Source organism: Rattus norvegicus, chromosome 1 (genome assembly GCF_036323735.1).
Source record: "Rattus norvegicus strain BN/NHsdMcwi chromosome 1, GRCr8, whole genome shotgun sequence".
In the NCBI taxonomy this organism is placed as follows: Eukaryota; Metazoa; Chordata; class Mammalia; order Rodentia; family Muridae; genus Rattus; species Rattus norvegicus.
Window position 1 is genome coordinate 203,117,467 of NC_086019.1, and position 19,336 is coordinate 203,136,802.

At 44.1% G+C, this 19,336-nt stretch overlaps 1 protein-coding gene across 3 annotated transcripts in view; it reads left to right on the forward strand.

Moving 5' to 3' along the window:
- The window catches only part of Ppp2r2d (protein phosphatase 2, regulatory subunit B, delta), a 34,360-nt gene extending 21,931 nt beyond the window's left edge, over nucleotides 1-12,429 (forward strand). Inside the window, exons 6-9 of one of the 3 annotated variants that reach the window (NM_144746.2) lie at nucleotides 1,550-1,727; nucleotides 2,799-2,963; nucleotides 5,032-5,293; nucleotides 11,581-12,102. In NM_144746.2, the coding sequence (NP_653347.2) occupies nucleotides 1,550-1,727; nucleotides 2,799-2,963; nucleotides 5,032-5,293; nucleotides 11,581-11,860 (885 nt within the window). In that variant the 3' untranslated portion in view covers nucleotides 11,861-12,102. Of the gene's footprint in view, nucleotides 1-1,549; nucleotides 1,728-2,798; nucleotides 2,964-5,031; nucleotides 5,294-11,580 lie in introns of all 3 variants that reach the window. The other 2 variants (XM_039100105.2, XM_039100143.2) reach the window with 2 other exon arrangements.
- The last annotated feature ends 6,907 nt before the right edge of the window (nucleotides 12,430-19,336 follow it).

A 19,336-nucleotide genomic window follows, 5' to 3' on the forward strand; every position in this document is an offset into this window, starting at 1 on the left:
GAGTACTTGCTGGTGTAGTAACAGTGTAGGTAGGATGGCTAGTAAACCAGTGAGACATTAGCAATGGAGCTCGTGAAATTTCCTTGAGTTAATTTCTTCTTGAACACACTGATGTCTTTTTAATTCTTTACCTGTTGGATTGGTCACTGATACTTTCGATGGTGGGCTCAGTGCAAACAATGGCACCTGGGTAGGAACAGAGCACAGCTATGTTTTGAGATAAGTGGCAAACAGGTTTTTCAATGAAATATAAGCTTTTGTTACACTGTTGACCAAGTGAAGGTATGGCATTGTTAGTGGTTAGTGTGTTGGCACAGCGTGAGGACAGAATCATTGACTGCTAACTCTGATACCCTGGTCCAGACTGCAGCTTCTGCTTCTTTTAAGGTTTGTTGTTGTTGTTGTTGTTTTGTTTTGTTTTCTGTTATTTTAATTCTGTGAAGGGGGATTTCATTAAAAGGGCTCTTTCAGTTAGGATTGCAATTGCTGCCTCCTTGGTTAGCTGGACACAGTAGAGAATCATGGCAGGTGTGTGTCTTTGACCTGCATATTGTGGAACTGGCATTTCTGTTCTATGAAACCCCAGGGTACAGTCAGCACCTACCTAGGCTAAAATGAGAAGAGCATTATTACACATTTATCTTGGCACACGTTTAAAGAATTTGGCTAGGGAAGACTCAGTTGAAAAATCCTTCTAAGCCTCCAGTTCCTTCATGTCTAATTACAGCAATAAACATTACTCTAGTATTTGGCTTTATCTGGAACCTTGGGCTTCCCTTCCCTGGATAATAGAGAGATAGGGAGCCTTTTCCTCTTCCGCCTCATGGTGTTGCTCACAAGTGCTCGTCCAGGTCCTTCTCCCTGTCTTCTGTCTCTCTCTCTCTCCCTCCTTCCCTTCCCCCTACTCTCTCTCTCCTCCCTCTCTCCCTCCCTCTCTCTCTCTGCACCTAGCAACTGATACCCCAGAAGCCTGTGGGACTGTGGCACCAAGGCTCTCACACCATCCAGGTTATTAGCTGCACTTCAGTTCAGACTACTACATCTCAGACCTCAGCAGATGCTCTGAGAATTAACCTAGGGCATTTAAAAATGCTTCAGTTGTTGCTTCTCAGCCCAAAGGACCCCTTGCATACTCTGTTGATCCCTACATAATGCATGAACCCTAGCACTGTGGCCCATGAGAGTCAAAGCACCAGTGCTATGGAGCAGAGCTTTGTGCGCTCAGCTAAAAAGACAAGGAGTTACTGTCTCATATCAGTTGTGGCCACCAGAGAGCACCCAAGAGAGTGATGCTTTGGTGACCCAGAGAACAAGGTAGAGCAGTTTATCTTCTTTCTCCCAACAAGAACAAGACCATATTACCCATCTGTAATGGGAACAAGGAGGAAGAGCTGGGAACAGATATCTTTCTACTTTGTTCTCTGTAGCAGCTCTCCTGGTTTGAGGTCTTGCACAGCTGTAGAAAACCTGTCCCTTTTCTTGTCTAAATGCCGGACGCTTATGCTATTGTGACCTTTGTTTTAAATTCCTTTCTCCGTTCCATTTTTAGGTTCCAATATTGAAGCCCATGGACCTTATGGTAGAAGCAAGTCCACGACGAATTTTTGCAAATGCTCATACATATCACATAAATTCCATTTCAGTAAATAGTGATCATGAAACATATCTCTCTGCAGATGATCTGAGAATTAACCTATGGCATTTAGAAATCACAGATAGAAGCTTCAGTATCCTTTACTAAGTGCTGCCTCTGTTTGCTTCTTTGGTTAGTTACTGTGTGATTACTTCTCGTGAACAGCTATTCCCCAGTCCCTCAGACACTGACCGTTTAAATGCAGTGTTTTCTAGAGTAATGGCAACAAAAGGTCTTTGCCTGAAAGTTCATGTGAAAAACCTTGAGTCTCTTTGGGTCAGTCACTGCTTTACTTCTAGCTCCTAATACTGCCGTATGCCTCCCACTTCTTGAGCTCCAGTGAACCATTCGTGTCCTGCCCGACTGCTCTGCCATCAGAGGTTCGTGGGAACTCTAGGCACTGTAGTTCTTGTCACCATAGAGGTCACAGTAGACTTCTTGCCCCAAGGCTGCCTTCCTGTCCTTGTGTTCAGTCATCAGCTACCTTCTGTGAGGTCTCAGAGCCTTGGCTCCCCACTATTTCTAGGTGTTTTACCCTGTAACCCCAGCAACTTTGATCTATTTTACTTGAGGGTATCAGAGTTGGGTTGAGCTCCCTCTGCTGCGCCCTGGAACTGACTGGGGCAGGTTGAGACTCATGCTGTCTCTACTTGTGATTGGTCCCTGTCTCTCCTTTGTGGCATCCAGTGAGGAGATATAAAAACTCATACATTGTAATTTTTTTGTTTGTTTTTTGTTTTTTCTTAGTTATTTCTCCTGGCACATAAATCTGTACATCGACTTTCCACAGTGGCCCAGAAAAGGATTTTACCCTTCCTCTTGTTTCCATTGGCTGATTTGTGGTTAACTTCCTGCTATGTTTTTATTGCTCTAGCAACCCAAGCTCTAAAAGTCAAATAATTAGGAAGGGAAAACCATTTGTAATTTGATACTGTCTTTTTTTAATTAGTTATAGATAGAAATATATGTGTAGGTGGCACTGCATTGGCTTCATTGTAGTTCGGTGTGCTCTGTCTTATGCACACTTGAAGCCCCTTGCTATGGGCTCCTCTATGATAGTGTATGTGGTCAGTCTCCTGCAGCTCCTCCCTTAGGCCTCACTGCATAGTTTTCTACCAAATTTCCCTTGGACAGCTAAGCACTGTGCCTTAACATCGTGCTCTAGACATTGTGGACATCAAGCCTGCTAACATGGAGGAGCTGACAGAAGTCATCACTGCCGCGGAGTTCCACCCACACCAGTGCAATGTATTCGTCTACAGCAGCAGCAAGGGGACCATCAGGCTGTGTGACATGCGTTCTTCTGCCCTCTGTGATAGGCATGCCAAGTGTAAGTCTTCTGGGAATGCCCTTGATTTCCTGTTTGTACTGATAGAGGTCCTTTGCAGGCTTGGAGCCTGGGCAGGCTCCCCATGGGCTATGCTAATAAAGAAGTACTCCCACATCTTTCCTCTACCCTGAGCTCTCTGTGACCTAGGACCATCCAGTGGAACACCATCATTATAGCCTCTTATGTAGTAGGCCTTGGGCCATAGCCATCAGTGTGCTGAATGCCTGGAATCCCAGCTACTCAGGAAACGGAGGCAGGATCGTGTGAGAGCCAGGAAAAGACTTCATCTTAAAAAGAGGGTATAGATAAGAGCTGGAGAGATGGCTCGCCTGCTAAGTATGCACTGCTCTTGCAGAGGACCTGAGTTTGGTTTCCACTACCCATTTCAAGCTTTATGGCAAAAACAAGCAAAACCATGTCCTTAATCCTAGCATACTGGAAGCAGAGACAGGCAGATTTCCAAGCAATCTGTCTATATAGTGACAGTCAGCTAGGGCTACATAGTGAGCAAGACACTCCTCAAAAATGAAAACTCTCCAGTTCCAGAAGATCCTTCCACATATGCATACCTAAAGTTTTAAAAATAACCTTTTAGGGCCAATGAGATGGCCCAGCCAGTAAAGGCACTCTGCAAAGACTGATGACCTGAGTTTGATCCCCAGGACCTACTACTTGATGGAAAAAACTAACTCCTGCAAATTGTCCTCTGACTTTGACATGTAAGCTCCCTCCCTAAACCAAGTAAATAAATGCATTTTTTAAATGGGAGGCCCAGGAGTTTGGAGAGATGGCTCAGCAGTTAAGAGCACTGGCTGCTCTTCCAGAAGTTCTGAGTTCAATTCCCAGCAACCACATGGCCGCTCACAAACATCTGTAATGGACTCTGATGCCCTCTTCTGGTGTGTCTGAAGACAGTGACTCATATACACAAAGTATTAAAAAAAAAAAAAATGAGGGACCCAACTTCAAAGCATACCAGAGTCTTTGTTGTCCTAGTACATCATCTTAGAAAACTGTGTGCAGCTGTCAGGAGAGCTTCTCATTCCAATACTGCTATACTTGTGCAAAAAGGAAAGCAACTCTTGCTCACCTACTCTGGAGTGGCATTGTGACTTGTATCAACTGGGAAATGCTCTTCAAAGTGTGTCTTGGAATGGTGTTCCTGATAAAGTTTCTGCAATGAAGTGTTTCACTGTATATAGCCTGTGTCTTCCAGATGGTGTTCGTTCCTCAGTAAACAACTTTAGGATTCAAGAAGAGCTATCCTCCTCAGCAGTAGGTTAATTGAGTAAATGCTTCATGTTGGCATAAGCCTGCTTCCAGTCTGTCCCATGCAGAGCCAGCAACCAACAAAGCTCCTATAGAGAGAATTTTAGAAACACTAGAGAAGCTTCAAGAAAAGGAAATGTATCTCCCAGCCTAAAGCATGATACAACATGGGCATGGCTATGAGCTAGGGGATCCAGTAGCCTAACCTCTGCCATGAGTCCCAGGTAAAGGGAGTTGTTAAGCTGCTGCAGACAAAGCTAGTTCTATGGAAGAAGCAATGACACACTTTCACTCAAGTCACTGTGAACATGACCACTCACTACAGAAGACAAACTTCTTTGCTCTCTGGTCTTGTTCAGCAATTCCATTGTATAGCTAGCCACTGTATTGTTGGCTTAAGGTCGGGGCAGTCCAGCAGTCCTACTAGCTCTGTGCCTTCCAACGAACAGGCCCTTCCCAAGGTGCCCACAGCATTATACTTCTGTGCTACACATAGTCCTGCAATGTGGACAGATAGGTAGCACATCATGTCCCCAGCCCAGTGTCTTGAGGGTACAAGCAGCTGCAGTCATGTTCCCATGCATACTAAGGTACTGGGTGGGTGCCCCTATATGGTTCAAGGACTGCATGGATTTGAAAGCCTGAACCTTGTGGACACTGATGGTAGGAGGAAGACAGAAAGCTAGGGAAGTAAGGATGACACTGAGCCCTTCAGGGTCTCTGAGAAGCCCTTGCTGATTTTAGAATGGTAGTCTTCTGGTTTAGCACAGTAGCTGAAAGTGCTCGCTTTGTTTTTCAGTTTTTGAAGAGCCAGAAGATCCCAGCAGTAGATCCTTTTTCTCAGAAATAATCTCATCTATATCTGATGTCAAGTTCAGCCACAGTGGTCGATACATGATGACCAGAGACTATCTGTCGGTGAAGGTATGGGACCTCAACATGGAGGGCAGGCCTGTCGAGACCCACCAGGTACATGAGTACCTACGAAGCAAGCTCTGCTCCTTGTATGAGAATGACTGCATCTTTGACAAGTTCGAGTGCTGCTGGAATGGTTCAGACAGGTGAGGCTGCCAGCGTCATAGCACACTGGCATCCAGAAGTGCCAGTTCCTTTAGGATCTCCAGCAAGCCCCTCAAACTGGGAGGGCATCTCAGTCAGTCACAAGATGCTGACAGGATTGTGTTTTCAGGCCTTTTATTTGTTCCATGAGGTATCCCAGAGAAAACCAGGTCTCTGTGCAGACCTTTCCTCACTGACAGTGCACCATGGTTCATGATTATGTAGAGTGCTCAATGAGTGACTACATGGATTAGTGAAAGAAAGGAAGCAGCAAGTCATTTACTAGTCCAAAGGCTACCATTCAGTTTACCTCTGTGTTTAGAGGGGTTTAAGAAACAGCCTTTAGGGCGGCCCCATCTACCCCCACCCCCCAGGCTGTATCATTTATCTCCTGAACAGATCACATTGATGTTTTAGTGTTACTGAGAGTCTTTGAAATCATCTCACAAGAAGACATGCTTCAGGTGATATAAGCAGATTCTCTTGGATCATCTTTTTGTAGAATTTCTGTTGAGAATTTAAGTGACTAGACATTGTCAGACACTTCAATATTAATAGCTAGGGATGTGGTGGCAGAGTTTTAACCACAGCATTTGGGTGATGCTGCAAGAGAGCCACCAGTTGAGAACCAGCTTGGGCTGTATAGCAACTACCAAAATACCTACGTTAGCTTCTTTAAGTAGTAGTTGAGCTCACAAACTAGAATTGCTACTGAGGTCTATCCTAGCTGCGTGGTGTGAGAGACCTCACAATGAAGAGCTAAATGCCTCCTCAGAGACAAAGTGAGCACCCTTTCACAAACCTTCCCTGGACTGCTCACAGATTAACTAGCATGCCGATTTAGACTTTCAGAGGACAAACACTGCTGTCCTTGGGCTGCAGCAAGCAACATGAGCTTCAGGCTGGCAGCAGCTCCCAGAGTAACTTGTGGGTCTGCTATAAACCTTGAGGCACTGAGTCTGGCATTGCCGCCAACTTATCCTGAGACTGGAAGATCCTCTGCTTTTAAGTAAGCAGCCTATATTTCATACCTTCTTAAGGTTCCCAGGTAGAAAGCATTCGTGGATCTTTTAAAGCTCAGCAAAAAACATGCAAGACTGCCTCAGTCACCATTACCCAGCCCAACTCTCAGGTCTCTTCCAGTGTGAAATCAGTTAAGTTCACAAGAGGCATTTATCACGTGTATTCAGGAAAGTACTATCACAGGCAACAGAAACAATCACATTTCTAGGAATCTTTCTGCTTATTTTTACTTGGGTTGCCAGAGTCTGATATATCCTAGGCTGGCTTCAAACTCAAAATTTAGTTAGCGGTGGCTTTAAACACATAAACTTTCCATGTGCTAGGATTATAGGTGTGTTACCTCATCCAATTTATATGATATTGGGAATCCAGCCCAGGTTTTCATGCATTCTAGGCAAACATTCTACCAACAAAGCTGTGTCTGTACATCCTCTCCCCTTTTTATTTTTGGCACAGATTTGTGGTTTGTAGCTTTGGAAGGCCTTGAACTCAAAATCTTGTTACCTCAGGCTCCTGAGTGCTGGGATTAGAGGTGTGTAATACCACACCTGGCATAACATCTTAAGAGTTCAAATGTAGTAAGTGTAAGAGATTATAAAATAAGAATATTCGAAATAGTTACAAATTAAAGAACAGAATCAAAGCTGAGCGGAAAAGAATAAGACTAATAAAATGTTCTAAGAAATTCTAGCACAAACAACTTTTAGAAATGAAAGATACAGTAGATCCAAGTCTAACTAGAGATTAATGAACAGCAAGGAAGATCAAGAGTTACCCAGAATACAGCCCTAAAACCCAAAGAGCCAGGGAACATGGAAATTAAGAAATACAAAGACCTGGTGGTGTCTGCTTGTAACACCAACAGTGGGGAGCTGAGGCCGGGCTGCACACCAAGAGCTTGTCTGAAAAGGACAAGGTACTGAATCTGAAGAGATGGCTAAGAGGTTAAGAGCCACTTGCTGCTCTTCCAGAGGATCCCAGTTGCATTCCCAGGCAGCTCACAACCATGTGTAACTCTTGTTCCAGGAGATCGAAGACCGTCTTCTGGCTTTCTTGAGCCATAGGCACACAAGTGGTGCATATTCATACATGCAAGCAAAATATCCCTAGCACATAAAATATTTTTTTAATTTAAAGAAGAAAACAATATAAAGTACAGAGAAGATACAGTGTGCCAAGTGGAGAGAAGTCCCCAAAAGTCCAGACTGGGGAAAGGTAGTAGTAAGCGTAGGTTAAATATTCCATTATGTGGTTAGTGCATCCTAATTCAAACATAGTAATAGTGGCCAGAGGTTCTCAGCAGCTTATCCAGGAAGCACAGAACTCCACAGCAAAAGGTGACCTGTCCACATCATCATAAAATCAAAAATAGAGCGATCTTAAAAGTAGTAAAAGAAAACAATTTCCGCAGAGTGGGTGTTGAGGCTGAGAGCATATTTCTCCACAGGAACTGCCTGACTGTTCTGTGTAATACCAGAATCCTAGAGGCTGGTGATTTTATAAAGAAAAGGTTTGGCTTACAGTTTTAGAGACTGAAAACCCTAGATGAGGAAGCTTTATCTCTTCAGCCTCCAATGAGCCTCACATGACAAGTGTCAGAGAGATCACATAGCAAGAAAAAGAAAGCAAAAAATGCCAGCCTTACTTCCTGCTTCCATAAAACTAACTCATGTCAAGGGTTAAGAAACCCTGGTGCACCTAGTGAAAGCTTTGGAGTAAGAGCTGAAAAAAGTCACCCTGGAATGTAATGACGCAAGACAGAGATCTCAGTAAGCAGCGTGGCTGCCAGTTGCAAGTAAAGCTGATGCCTATGACCTCGTGGACAAAATGGTATTGTCCTAGGCAGGCAAAAAACCAGAAACAAGAGTCCTCTCACACTGCAGTAAATAATGGGGAAAAAAATCCAGGGGAGCACCTTTGCAATGTCTGGAGATGGAAGAGCTTTTGACACAAGCCTCAGAAACCCAGGAAAAACATTACAGAATTTTACTACGTTAAAAGTTCTAGCCATGAGGCTGAAAAGAAAGCTCAGTAGGTAAGAGCACTCAGTGCTCTTGCAGAAGAGTCTAGTTCACTTCCCATCACCCACTCAGCAGTTTAAAACCACAGGGAACTAATGCTCTCCTTGGGCACAACCATACACAAAATAATAAAATACTTTTAAAATAAAAAGATCTCTCCCAAAATAGTGGCACACATTTTCAGTCCCAGCACTGAGGAGGCAGAGAAAGGCAGGCACATTTCTGCCAAGGACAGCCAGCGCTACATAGAGAAACCCTGACTCTCTGAAAAGAAAAGGAAAAAAAAATTGTTATGGAGATAGCTAGGTGAAGTACTTTCTATGCAAGCATGAGGACCTATGCAAGCATGTAGCCCTAGCACCCACCTAAAAGCCAGGTATGGCAGTACACAGCTGTAATCCCAACACTGGGAAGGTTACTAGGCTTCATTGGCTCTCAGCAGGTCCAGCCAAATCAGCACCACATTTAGTGAGAGACCCTGCCAAAGTGGGTGAAAAGGTGAAAGGACTGGAGAAATGACACAGCAGTTAAAAACACTAGTTCTTTTTCGAAAAGAACAAGGTTCATTTCTAGGGAGATCTGAATGAAGCTCTCCTCTGGCCTCACCTGGTGCACAGGTGCAAAGGCAAAACACCCACAATATATATTGTGAAATATATTTTTAATGGAGTGATTGATAAAAGGATGCGAGATCAACCAGTGGCTTCCAGGGGCATGTGTGTGCACATGTACCAACCCCCAAGTGTACATATACATAAGAGAGTAGTAACCATGGAGATAAATGTCCATAATATATCAATTACAAGTTTAAGAATGGCTACCATGTGTGTGCATACTTTTTAATCTTACCAATTACGAGACAAAGAGAGGTGGCTCTCTTGAGTTCAAGGTCACCCTGATGTGCAAGGTGAGTTCCAGGTTAATCAGAGCTACATACAGTAAAAACCTGCCTCGGAAAAGAAGATGATAATAATGAGAAAGACCACAAGGAGAATGAACAATGGGAAATACAGTGTCAAGGAGGAGTGAGGCTAGTCGTATTGCCTGGCCTCCTGTGGCATTCTGCTAACATCAGTATAGTGGGAAGATCTTGCACAATAAAGACAAGAAACCTGAAACATCAGCCAACCCGCTTATTGACTGTTGGGGAGCACACAGCTAAATTGTTTGTGTGTAAAAAAGGCACTGGGCATCAGTGAACAAGACCAGCTGGATCACGAAATTAGTAACAGGACTGAGGGTATAGCTTAGTGGTAAAGCATCTGCTGAAGCTGTAAAGGTCCTGAAATTGAAAGCCCAGCAACACAAAAAAGATCTGTTATATTCAAAATACAGCTGCATGGAAGTTACACCCATCTGTTTTGAGGCGATGTCTTTCTAAAAGGTACTTTGTAGATTGTAACCATCTCAGAGATGGCTTACAGCTAATGGTCTCTATTGTATCTGAAATACTGCAGCACATCCCCAAGAATATGGAAAGTTTTCCTGGTAACGTTTGCTCCATCCCTTCATTTCCTGCAGTCCTTTCCTCCATCTTCTTGCTCAGAAGCTTCTGTGTCTCAGTGGAGTGGAGTGGAGTGTCGCCGTCTTCTGTCAATGCCTGTGAAGCTCTGCATTTCAGTGTTCCACTTTAGTCAGCAAAGAGACAGTTACCTGCACCATGTTTTGTTCTGTTTCTGGGTGGGGCAAACCTGAACCAGGCTACCTGCTTCTCCTGCTGCACTCAGGTGCTGGGTAGGTGAGGAGATGCCCACTTCAGTGCAGGCACCTGCTGCTATACAGTGCACCAGCAGTTCATACCCATGCCGATGACACACTTCTTCCTGAGAAATACTTTTGGCCACTGTGCTCTTTGTTCTTGTTGCAATTGCTAATGGCCTCACCCCTACTTCCATAAGCATCAAATTCCACATGGAAATAAATCGAAGAGGATTGTAACAGTGGGTCCTCTCCTGCAAACACAGTTCTGCACACTTATTTCAGGTGCTCTCTCCAGAGTGTACCAGCCATGGCTCTCATCTCCAGCCTCCCTGGTGCTGCTTGTTTGAACAGATTTGAATGAACAAGAGTAGCTGTAACAGGGCTTTTCTGTAAGTTTATTTGGTATGGAGTTTGAGGTAAGGCTAACTGATGCTAAAATATTTACAGGCAGCTAGGAAGAATCCCGAGCAATGTAGTAACTTGAAGAACTTAGGCATTGTAAAGACCACTAGCCATGCAGCTCTAAGACAGCAAGACCATGGAGGTCAGGATAGGAACAGGAGAGTTTGAGGGTTTCCAAGGAGAAGGCAGAAGAGATTGGTTGGTCTTCACTTGGCGGAAAAGTCAAAGAGCCATGTGGAATATCCTTTGTTTTGTCTTTTTGAAACAGCATTATGTATTTTGTAACCCAACCTGACCTTTAACCTGCTATAGAAATAGGCATGGTGGCATACACCTGTGTCCTCTGTACTTATACACGTACAGGAAAATCAGGAGTAGGTGGTTATCCTCTGGCATATAACAAGTTTGAGGCTAGCCTATGCTATATGAAATCTTGTTTCTAAACCCAAAACAAAATGGAGAGGTGGGGAGGGTGGTTCCTCAGTGTATGGCAACTGCCTACAATCCCAATACTAGCATCAGCTTGCAAACCACATACACATTCTAAAATATAGAAAAAAAAGACCTCTTCCAAAATTATGGATCAAATTGTGACAGCCTCCTGCCTCAGCTGTCTTGATGTTGGGATTACAGATGTACACCTCCACTGTACCTAGCTTTGAAAGAAACTTAGAAATTTAGATCAGGCTGGCCTCAAACTCGGATCTGCCTCCCAGGTGCTAGACTAAAAGTGATTTGGCCGGAGTTAAATTTTCATCTTTCTTCCTCATCCCTCCTTTCTTCTCCGCCCCAGTCTGCCTGCTTCTCCTTCCTCTCCTCTCCTAATTCTTCTACACGTTAATTAGATGAGAGAGATAGAGGAGTTGTGTTCTCAGCCCCCATGTCAGACAGCTCACATTTGCAAGGCATCCAACACACGCTACTTCCTTGGTGGGAATGTATTTAAATTATGGCTCCATTACTTTTCTTACTTGGACATGAAAATAAGTGAAGTTCACTGCAGAACCTGTACTACATTTCTTTCCTGATAATGTAGAAATGTGGGCCTGTAGAGGGTCCATACTTCATGCCATTACCCTGGTTCATGCCATTGCCATGGTCCTGCTAGGTACTCAGTGTCCCCTCTTTTCTCTCCTGAACAGTGCCATTATGACGGGGTCCTACAACAACTTCTTTAGAATGTTTGATAGAAACACTCGGAGGGATGTTACACTGGAAGCCTCAAGAGAGAACAGCAAGCCCCGAGCCAGCCTGAAGCCCCGGAAAGTGTGTTCAGGGGGTAAGAGGAAGAAGGATGAGATTAGCGTGGACAGTTTGGACTTCAATAAGAAGATCCTTCACACAGCCTGGCACCCCATGGAGAGCATTATTGCTGTAGCTGCCACCAATAACTTGTATATATTCCAGGACAAAATTAATTAAGGAACTGACTGGAGGACCAAGTGTTGTCTTGCATACATACATAAGCCGGTCGTTTTCCTGTCCAAAAAAGGCATTGTCCTCTCCATTGAGAATAGTGACGCACTTCTACTTCCCTCATAGACACAGGAGAAGAAGGGGTCTCAGCTGGAGCCTTGGGAGAGATGAGTGCTGCTGCTGAAGGGAAAACCTACTTGAAGCTGAATTGGTGGACTCTGCTCAATAAAGGCCATTACTCAAATGTATTTATTTAAGTCTGAGCCTTCCTTTCCAGTTTTTAGACCAAAAAACTAACATCTGAGAGGAAAAAAAATCTCATCAAATCTCTCCAGCTCTTACCTCTGTCTCTGCCATCCATCCCTGGGCCTTATCCTGGACATGGTGTGGCCACCACCCACGTTCCTCTCTGGCCCTGGAGCCCCAGTGGGCTGCATCACCCACCGCTGGTGCGTGGTGCATGGCTGTGCCCGAGCAGGCTCAGGCAGCTCTCCTCACCCACTGCACCTGCCATCACACCTTCTGTGGAGCTACTTAATAAACACAGCACACTGTGAAGTGTTTTTAAATCCAAATGCCACTGCAGTCTTTATTTGTTTCAATTGCACATAATGAAAGTACTCAGGCTATTTATACTTTGGAATAAATTGAGAACTTTTTTCCTTTAGCAGAATGGTTGAGTTTATACAGAATTTCAGATTCTACATGTAACTATCCCAAATTGCCACTTGGTTTCTGTAGAAACTCCATCTGAGAAAGCCAAGCTTGAGTCAACCTCTGAAAGCAACAGAAGTGTTGCTCCGATTAACACCTAGCTTAAAGTAGGACCCAGAGTTGCGTGCATACTTTCTCTTGTAAAAATATTGCTAAAATGATATGCATGCCAGATTTCATACTGTGCCTCAACAGCAGAACTCAAAAATTGTACTTGGGTTATATGATACTACCTGTACCTATGACTCATTTTAAAACACTCTGGATATCAGGGGTCAAGATTTCCTGACAAGCATCTGCAATGGTAGCATGCCTCTCTGTCACAGGGACTAACTGGTGCCACCCACCTCTGTTGACACGGAGTTAGAAACTGAGGACTTACTGAAAAGGACTATGCCAGTTGTTGCACATGCCCCTAATCCTAACAAGCAGGAGGCAAGAGCAGACATATCTCTGGTTTCCAGGCCAGCCAAGGCTACGTAGTGAGACCCTGCTAAAAAGAAAGAATAAAAGTAGATTGTTAGAGTAGCACATGGCTTTAATCCCAGCACTAGGGAGGCCAAGGCAGGCAGATTTCTAAAGTTTGAGACCAGCCTGGTCATAGTTCGAGAACAGTCAGAACTACATAGTGAGATGGTCACAAAAATTACATCTTGGCTCTTGATTGTGGCAGCTTACAATGTCAGATGATACCAAGTTACAGAAGCATCAGCCCTGGTACTAAAGGAAAACCAATCCTAATATAGCAGGACTGTTCCCGTGCATCTGTTCTGCCCAAAAGTTCGATACATTTATATGTTTAACTGGATTACACTGAGTAGTTAGACAACCTTTTCCATCTTTAAAATCTTTCCCAAGAGTCTGCTAGCTACTTGGAGAGGAGGCAGTAGGGGAGTGTATAGGTTTGTCCTGGGAGCTCAGTTGACCCCTTGGATTACAGCAGGTGCTATCTCCCTTACCAGACTGAGCCTGCAGGCTCTTTTCAGAGACAGTTGTGCATTGCTGTGATGTAGACGACAGGTGCTTTTGATGGCAGTTACCAATGATGGCTAAAAAGGCTTACTGCTGACAAATAGACACTCTCATGGCTGGTTTTGTTTCCATACAATATTCTCACTGTTGTAGCCCAGACTGGCATCTTCTTCAGTCTCCCAAGTACATCATCACGCCTAGCTTGGTACTTAAGGTAAGAATCCTACAGTTTTCAAATTTAAATTGGTCTTGTTTTTTATATTCAAGCTTGGAATGGCTAGCATTTTTTTCTCCAAAATGTTCCATTTAAGATACCAGTTTCCATCAAATTTCATTGCTCTGCTTCTGAGCTGAGGACCTAGACAAGAGAAGGCCTGTGGATTGTTTTGGAGTGGAAGACATGTCTTACCATGTGTCACTGGCCTGGGACTCCTCACTGGGGAGCAGGCTGACATCATGTCAGTCTTAACCTGCCTCCCAAGGGCACCACTGAGTGTGGCATACATGTGGCATGTTTTATTTTGATACAGGGCTTCACTGCCTAGCTAGCCTTAGCAACCCTGTACTAGTTAGTCTAGGTTGGCCTCAAACTCAGATTCTCCTGCCTCTGCCTCCAGAGTGCTGGGATCAAAGGTGTGTGCCACCACATCTACCCTATCCATTAGAATTTAAACATGTATTTTTGCTAGATTGCATGTAATCCACATACTTGGGAGGAACAGAAGTACAAGCTTATCCCCTGATAGATAACATGATGAGTTGGGTTAAGCCAACTTTGGCTACATGAGATCCTGGGGGTTGGGGGGACCTAAGCATATTGACTCACACCTTTGATCCCAGCACAAAAGAGGCAGAGGCTACTGGATCACTTGAGTTCCAGCCTGGACTACAAAGTGAGACCCTGACTCAATTTTTTTTTAATTAAAACATTAAAAGAGCTGAGGAGATGAATCAGCAGTTAAGAGCACCTGCTTATCTTACAGAGGACCTTGATTACTTCCCAGAATCCACATGTGGCTCACAACCTGCCATAACTCCCAGTTCCAGGGTATTTAGTGCCCCGGATATACTAGGCATGCATAGACACATATATAAACTCAAGCTAATCACGATACATGGAAAATGAAACAGATCTTTCTAAAGGTTTTCAATTAAATATTTTCTGCTGGTGAGTGGTGTTGAATGCCTTTAATCCCAGCACTTGGGAGGCAGAGGGAAATAAATCTGTGAATTTGAGGCCAGCCAGAGAAACCCTGTCTTCTTTGATGTGGTTATGTATTAATCGTGCCATTTGACTAAACACTGAAAGTTGCAGTAAAATAGATGCCAAGTGGAAATGATCCCTATGGTCCTAGGACAGTCTTCCCTGCTGTTGAAAGTGAAGGAAAGTGAGGCTATTCTCTGCTGTTATTCTTGGGTCCTGGCCCATCTGCCATAGCTGGAAAGTATTCCTGTGCAGAACTGTGTGTGGCAACTGGCTTCTAGCCAGAAGTCACACACTGTTCTTAGCTGAGGGCCTCCAGTGGGAGCTGCCCACAGTGTGACCCACTGGACAAATGGTGGGTACCTGACACCCGTTTTAGGCCAGTACTGTTAGACCCTAGCCCATCTGCAATGCTTTTAAAGTCTGAAGAAATGACTTGTAACTGCTAGTCCTTGGACAGTGCAGATAGAGAAAACACCCAAGGGTGCTGGGTGGCAGCTGCTCTATGCATGCAGCACAGCAGGGTGCAGCTAGCGAAGAGAAAGGGCCAAAGTTCCATTCTGGAGGTGTGGGAGGCTCTCTGCCAGCCCACACTGGGGCATGGATGGTGCAGGTAGCTGCATTTCTAGAGGTTCAACAGCATTTGTGAAGACTGGCATGCAGGCAGGTAAGAGGCCAGCTTGGTCTACATAGCAAGTTGTAGGACAGCCTTGATGGACTATAGGATTGTGTCTCAAAAACAAAACACTCCTGACATTCCCACCCGGTCTGCCTGCTCCTGCCTGTCCATAAAATAACCTGTTTTGCCTCAAGTTCTGCATTTTTTTAGTAAATTCACGTTTCACTCAGAGGACCAGGAAAAAGATTTTTGAGGCAAAGCAGCAAAGAAATGGTCAAAAGGGTGGTGATCTCTCCGGGTAAGAGCCAATATGGTCTGGAGCTCTCCCTAAAGTGGTCCCGACAATGATTTTATGTAAATTTTTCAAGTAAAAAACTAACACTTCAAAAATGGAAACTAGTACCTAAATTTGCCCATAGCAAACAGGAACCTATCAAACTGATGGGATAGAACTCATGAAATAAAAAGTGTTACATTGAAAATCAAAGAAAGCTGTCTAACTCCGGTTTTGTGGTGGTTTTGATGGGCAATAGACTTTGCTGGCAATCCTGAGCTGAGTGACTGAAGGCGGCGTGTTCAGTTTGCTTATACTTTTTGAAAGTTGTTGAGTTTGCAAAGCTTGTGTTGACTTTTCAGGCGCAAGGTGTGTAGGCACAGAACCCTGTTGCACCACTCAGACCTCATGCCATGGCTTGAGGAGCATAACTCCTGGCTCTTGTGACTGGAGGGTACTGTCCAGTGGCCCTACACCAAATGCAACCCTGAGAGGAACACAGCCCAGACGGAGACATAGACCAGAAGCTCTGTCACTTGTCTTGGCCCAATTCCACTACTACAGTGATGCTTATTTTCAGGTTATTGGCTGAGCTGGGTATTGTAATGCCTCTACTTGGTAGGCTGAGGCAAGAGGACCACAGTGAGTTTGATGCCAGAATGGTATACAATAAAATCTTGCCTCAAAAAAATGAAGGGTGGAAGAATAGAAGGCTGGACATTGTGTCATAATGCAAGCAGAACTCTGAATTTGAGGTTAGCCTTGTCTACCTGTCTCAAAACAAACCCTTTACAGCCTCTTTATGCCAAGCCAGCCTCAAACTCATATGTAAGGCAAGCATAACTCTGAACCTCCTGAGTGTGAACGCATGGTCTATGTGGTGCTGGGAATCAAACCCAGGGTGTGACTGCCAGTTTAGCACTGCTCGCTGAGCTATATCCCAGAGTTCATGTTGTGCTTCACATAGCCGGCTTGAACTTGTGATCCTTCTACCTACACCTCCCAAGTACTGAGATGGCAGGCAGGCGCCATGATGTGCTTTTTGTTTGGTTAGTTGGTTGTTGTTGGTCGGCCAGGGGTTATGGATTTTTTTTTTTTTTTTTTTTTTTTTTTTTTTTTTTTTTGGTTTGGGTTAGTTTTTGAGACAGGGTTTCTTTGTATAATCTCTTACTGTCCTAGAACTATGTAGATCAGCCTGCCCTTGCCTCCTAAGTGCTGGGTTTAAAGGTGTGGGCCACTACCACCTGACAGTTTCTAAGTTTTAAACTGTCAATAAATACTATATAGACTTTGGAGCTCTTCAAAGGAGTTTGGTAACATCTTATCCTACTTCTTTCTGACCCATGTGATTGTTTCTTTCTTTGGCTTTTTTAGACAACCCAGTTTTATGTAGAGGGTAGTTCTGCCCGTCACTTCACAGAGCTTCTCCAGTCTGCAGCAGCTCAGGACACAGAGCATGTGCCCCACAATCTACATTTCCAGAAATGTCCCTGGCAGTCCTGCTGCTGCTGCTGGCCCAGGACCACTGTGAGTAAAAGGCTCCGTTTACTTTGTCTTAAACAGGGGTCAGAGAACATTCAGCTTCCATGGTGACGGGGGAACGCTGTCTCACTTGAGCCACACAGCTTTGGTCTTACCAGTTCCTAAATGTCCTTTGTCTAAGAGCACCCTGCATTATCTCTTGTCTGCCAGTCTGTCCCTCGTGATCTTGAGAACTTTGGAGACTATGGACAACTGTTTCATAGACAGTTTAACCCTGTCTAATTTTGTTTAATAATTAAATTACAATAAGGTATTTTGGGAAAAAAAAAAAACAATAAAAACAATAAAACCGGAGGGCCTCAGCATTAAACTGGCAGTTGACAAAGCACCAAGTTTCTTCAGGATCTAGCTATTTCTGACTGAGCATTTCATGGGGAAAAGATGAGAACATCTTTTTTCCCCTCACTAGAGTGTGATACTAAATGTGGAATCTCGTGTTTAATGTCTCTGTGTCTGGGCTCTCTGGGGCAGAGCTAGCTGGATTCATTTCATCACCTACTTTGAAGCATCCAGTTACTTTCCACCATTGGCTTCAAGCAGCCTACTCCAGCCTGACTTTGTAAATCAGGTAGAAGACTGCGCTTTTACTACTACCCTTAACTTACTTCTTTTTCTCAGTATCAGTATATGCAACCTAATCTCATAGGGCATTCCCTTACAAAAACACTTTACTGAAGCAAGAAAACACCTGTTTTTAACTATTACATCCTTGTAGGCTCTACTCCAGATTCTACTTGCCAGAGAGTAGGCTCCTACTCTTGTCTCCCAACCCCTACAGCATGCTTTTTCAGTCACTTTAACTCTGATGAGTACCCTTCTTAGTACCTGGAAGCCAATCAAGCACCGCTGCCATTCTAACAGTCTGCTCTTACCCGTCCCACTGTCTTGTCTGCCCATCACATCTCTTCATTTCTGACTTTGTCACCTCAAATTTTGGCACAAATGAGATGTGCTACATTGTCTCCAGCTCTTTCCTCCCAAGGATGAGTATTTCTTTTGGTTTGAGCAGTACTGTGGGTGCAGCTCCATGTAGCATCAGCTGGAGCTGGAAGACTGAGGCTAGGTCAGCAGGGTGAGCTGGCCAGCATGCTTCCTCTTCACTGAGCAGTTTGGCTTCTTCCCAGCATGGGAGTCTGGGGTCTAAGACAAAGTGTCCCAATAGAAAAGTAGCCACTGTCCTCAATTGCTTGTCCTGTCCCCAGTTTGTCCAGAGTTCCAAGGGAGTGAGCCTGCTTTATAACTGTCAGATTTCTTAGGTCACTTAGCTTCAACACCCAAAAGGCACTCATATTTTGCTTGTATTTTTCATGTTATTTTCTATACCCTGGGAGTCAGTCAGTTCCTTGTATTTTAGCAGCTCCTTTGTCTATGCCATGGTTTCATTAACCAGCCTCATCATCAAACCCAGGTAGCTCAGAGGCCTAAATATCTGTTATTTAAGTTAGCACTTTACTGGGGCTGGAGATGGCTAGTGGCTGCTGCTTCTAAATGATACCCGCTGCTCTTACAGTGGACTTGGCTTCAATTCCCAGCACCCACGTGGCATCTCACAACCATCTTCAACTTCAGTTCTAGATCTGACACACATGCAGGCAAAACACCATTGCATGCAAAGTAAATAAATCATTTAAAGAAAAAAGATTAGCACTTTCTCAGACTGGCCTCAGTGCTGTGGTCTTGCATCAGCTTCCAAATGCTGGAATTAGTCTTATTTTGTAATTCTTGAGGTCTCCAGAGAAAAGTTATGGCATTTTAAAGAAAAGGTATTTATGCTGGTTTTTGTTTGTTTTGTTTTGCTTGTTTTCTTAGATCTTTAAGTATTTTACCTATATCTACATTTGTATACCATATGCATGAAGTATGGGCAAAGGTCAGAGGTCAGATCCACTAGAACTGGAGTTCTCTGAGCTGCTGTGTTGGGTACTTAAGTCCTTTGACAGCACCAGAGTTCCCTCCAGCTGAGCATCCTTCCAGCTGCTCTACGTTGTTTTTAAGGTTCTACCCGCTAGATCTTCTCCATTGTAACCATCTACACTAATGCAGTGTCACCTTCTGTAGTATGTTAGCTCAAACGAACTGCATTAACTAGTGGCCCAAGCAGTTATTCTTAAATTACTACATTTTGCTGCCTGTCAAGCTTGCTATTTAATAACTAAG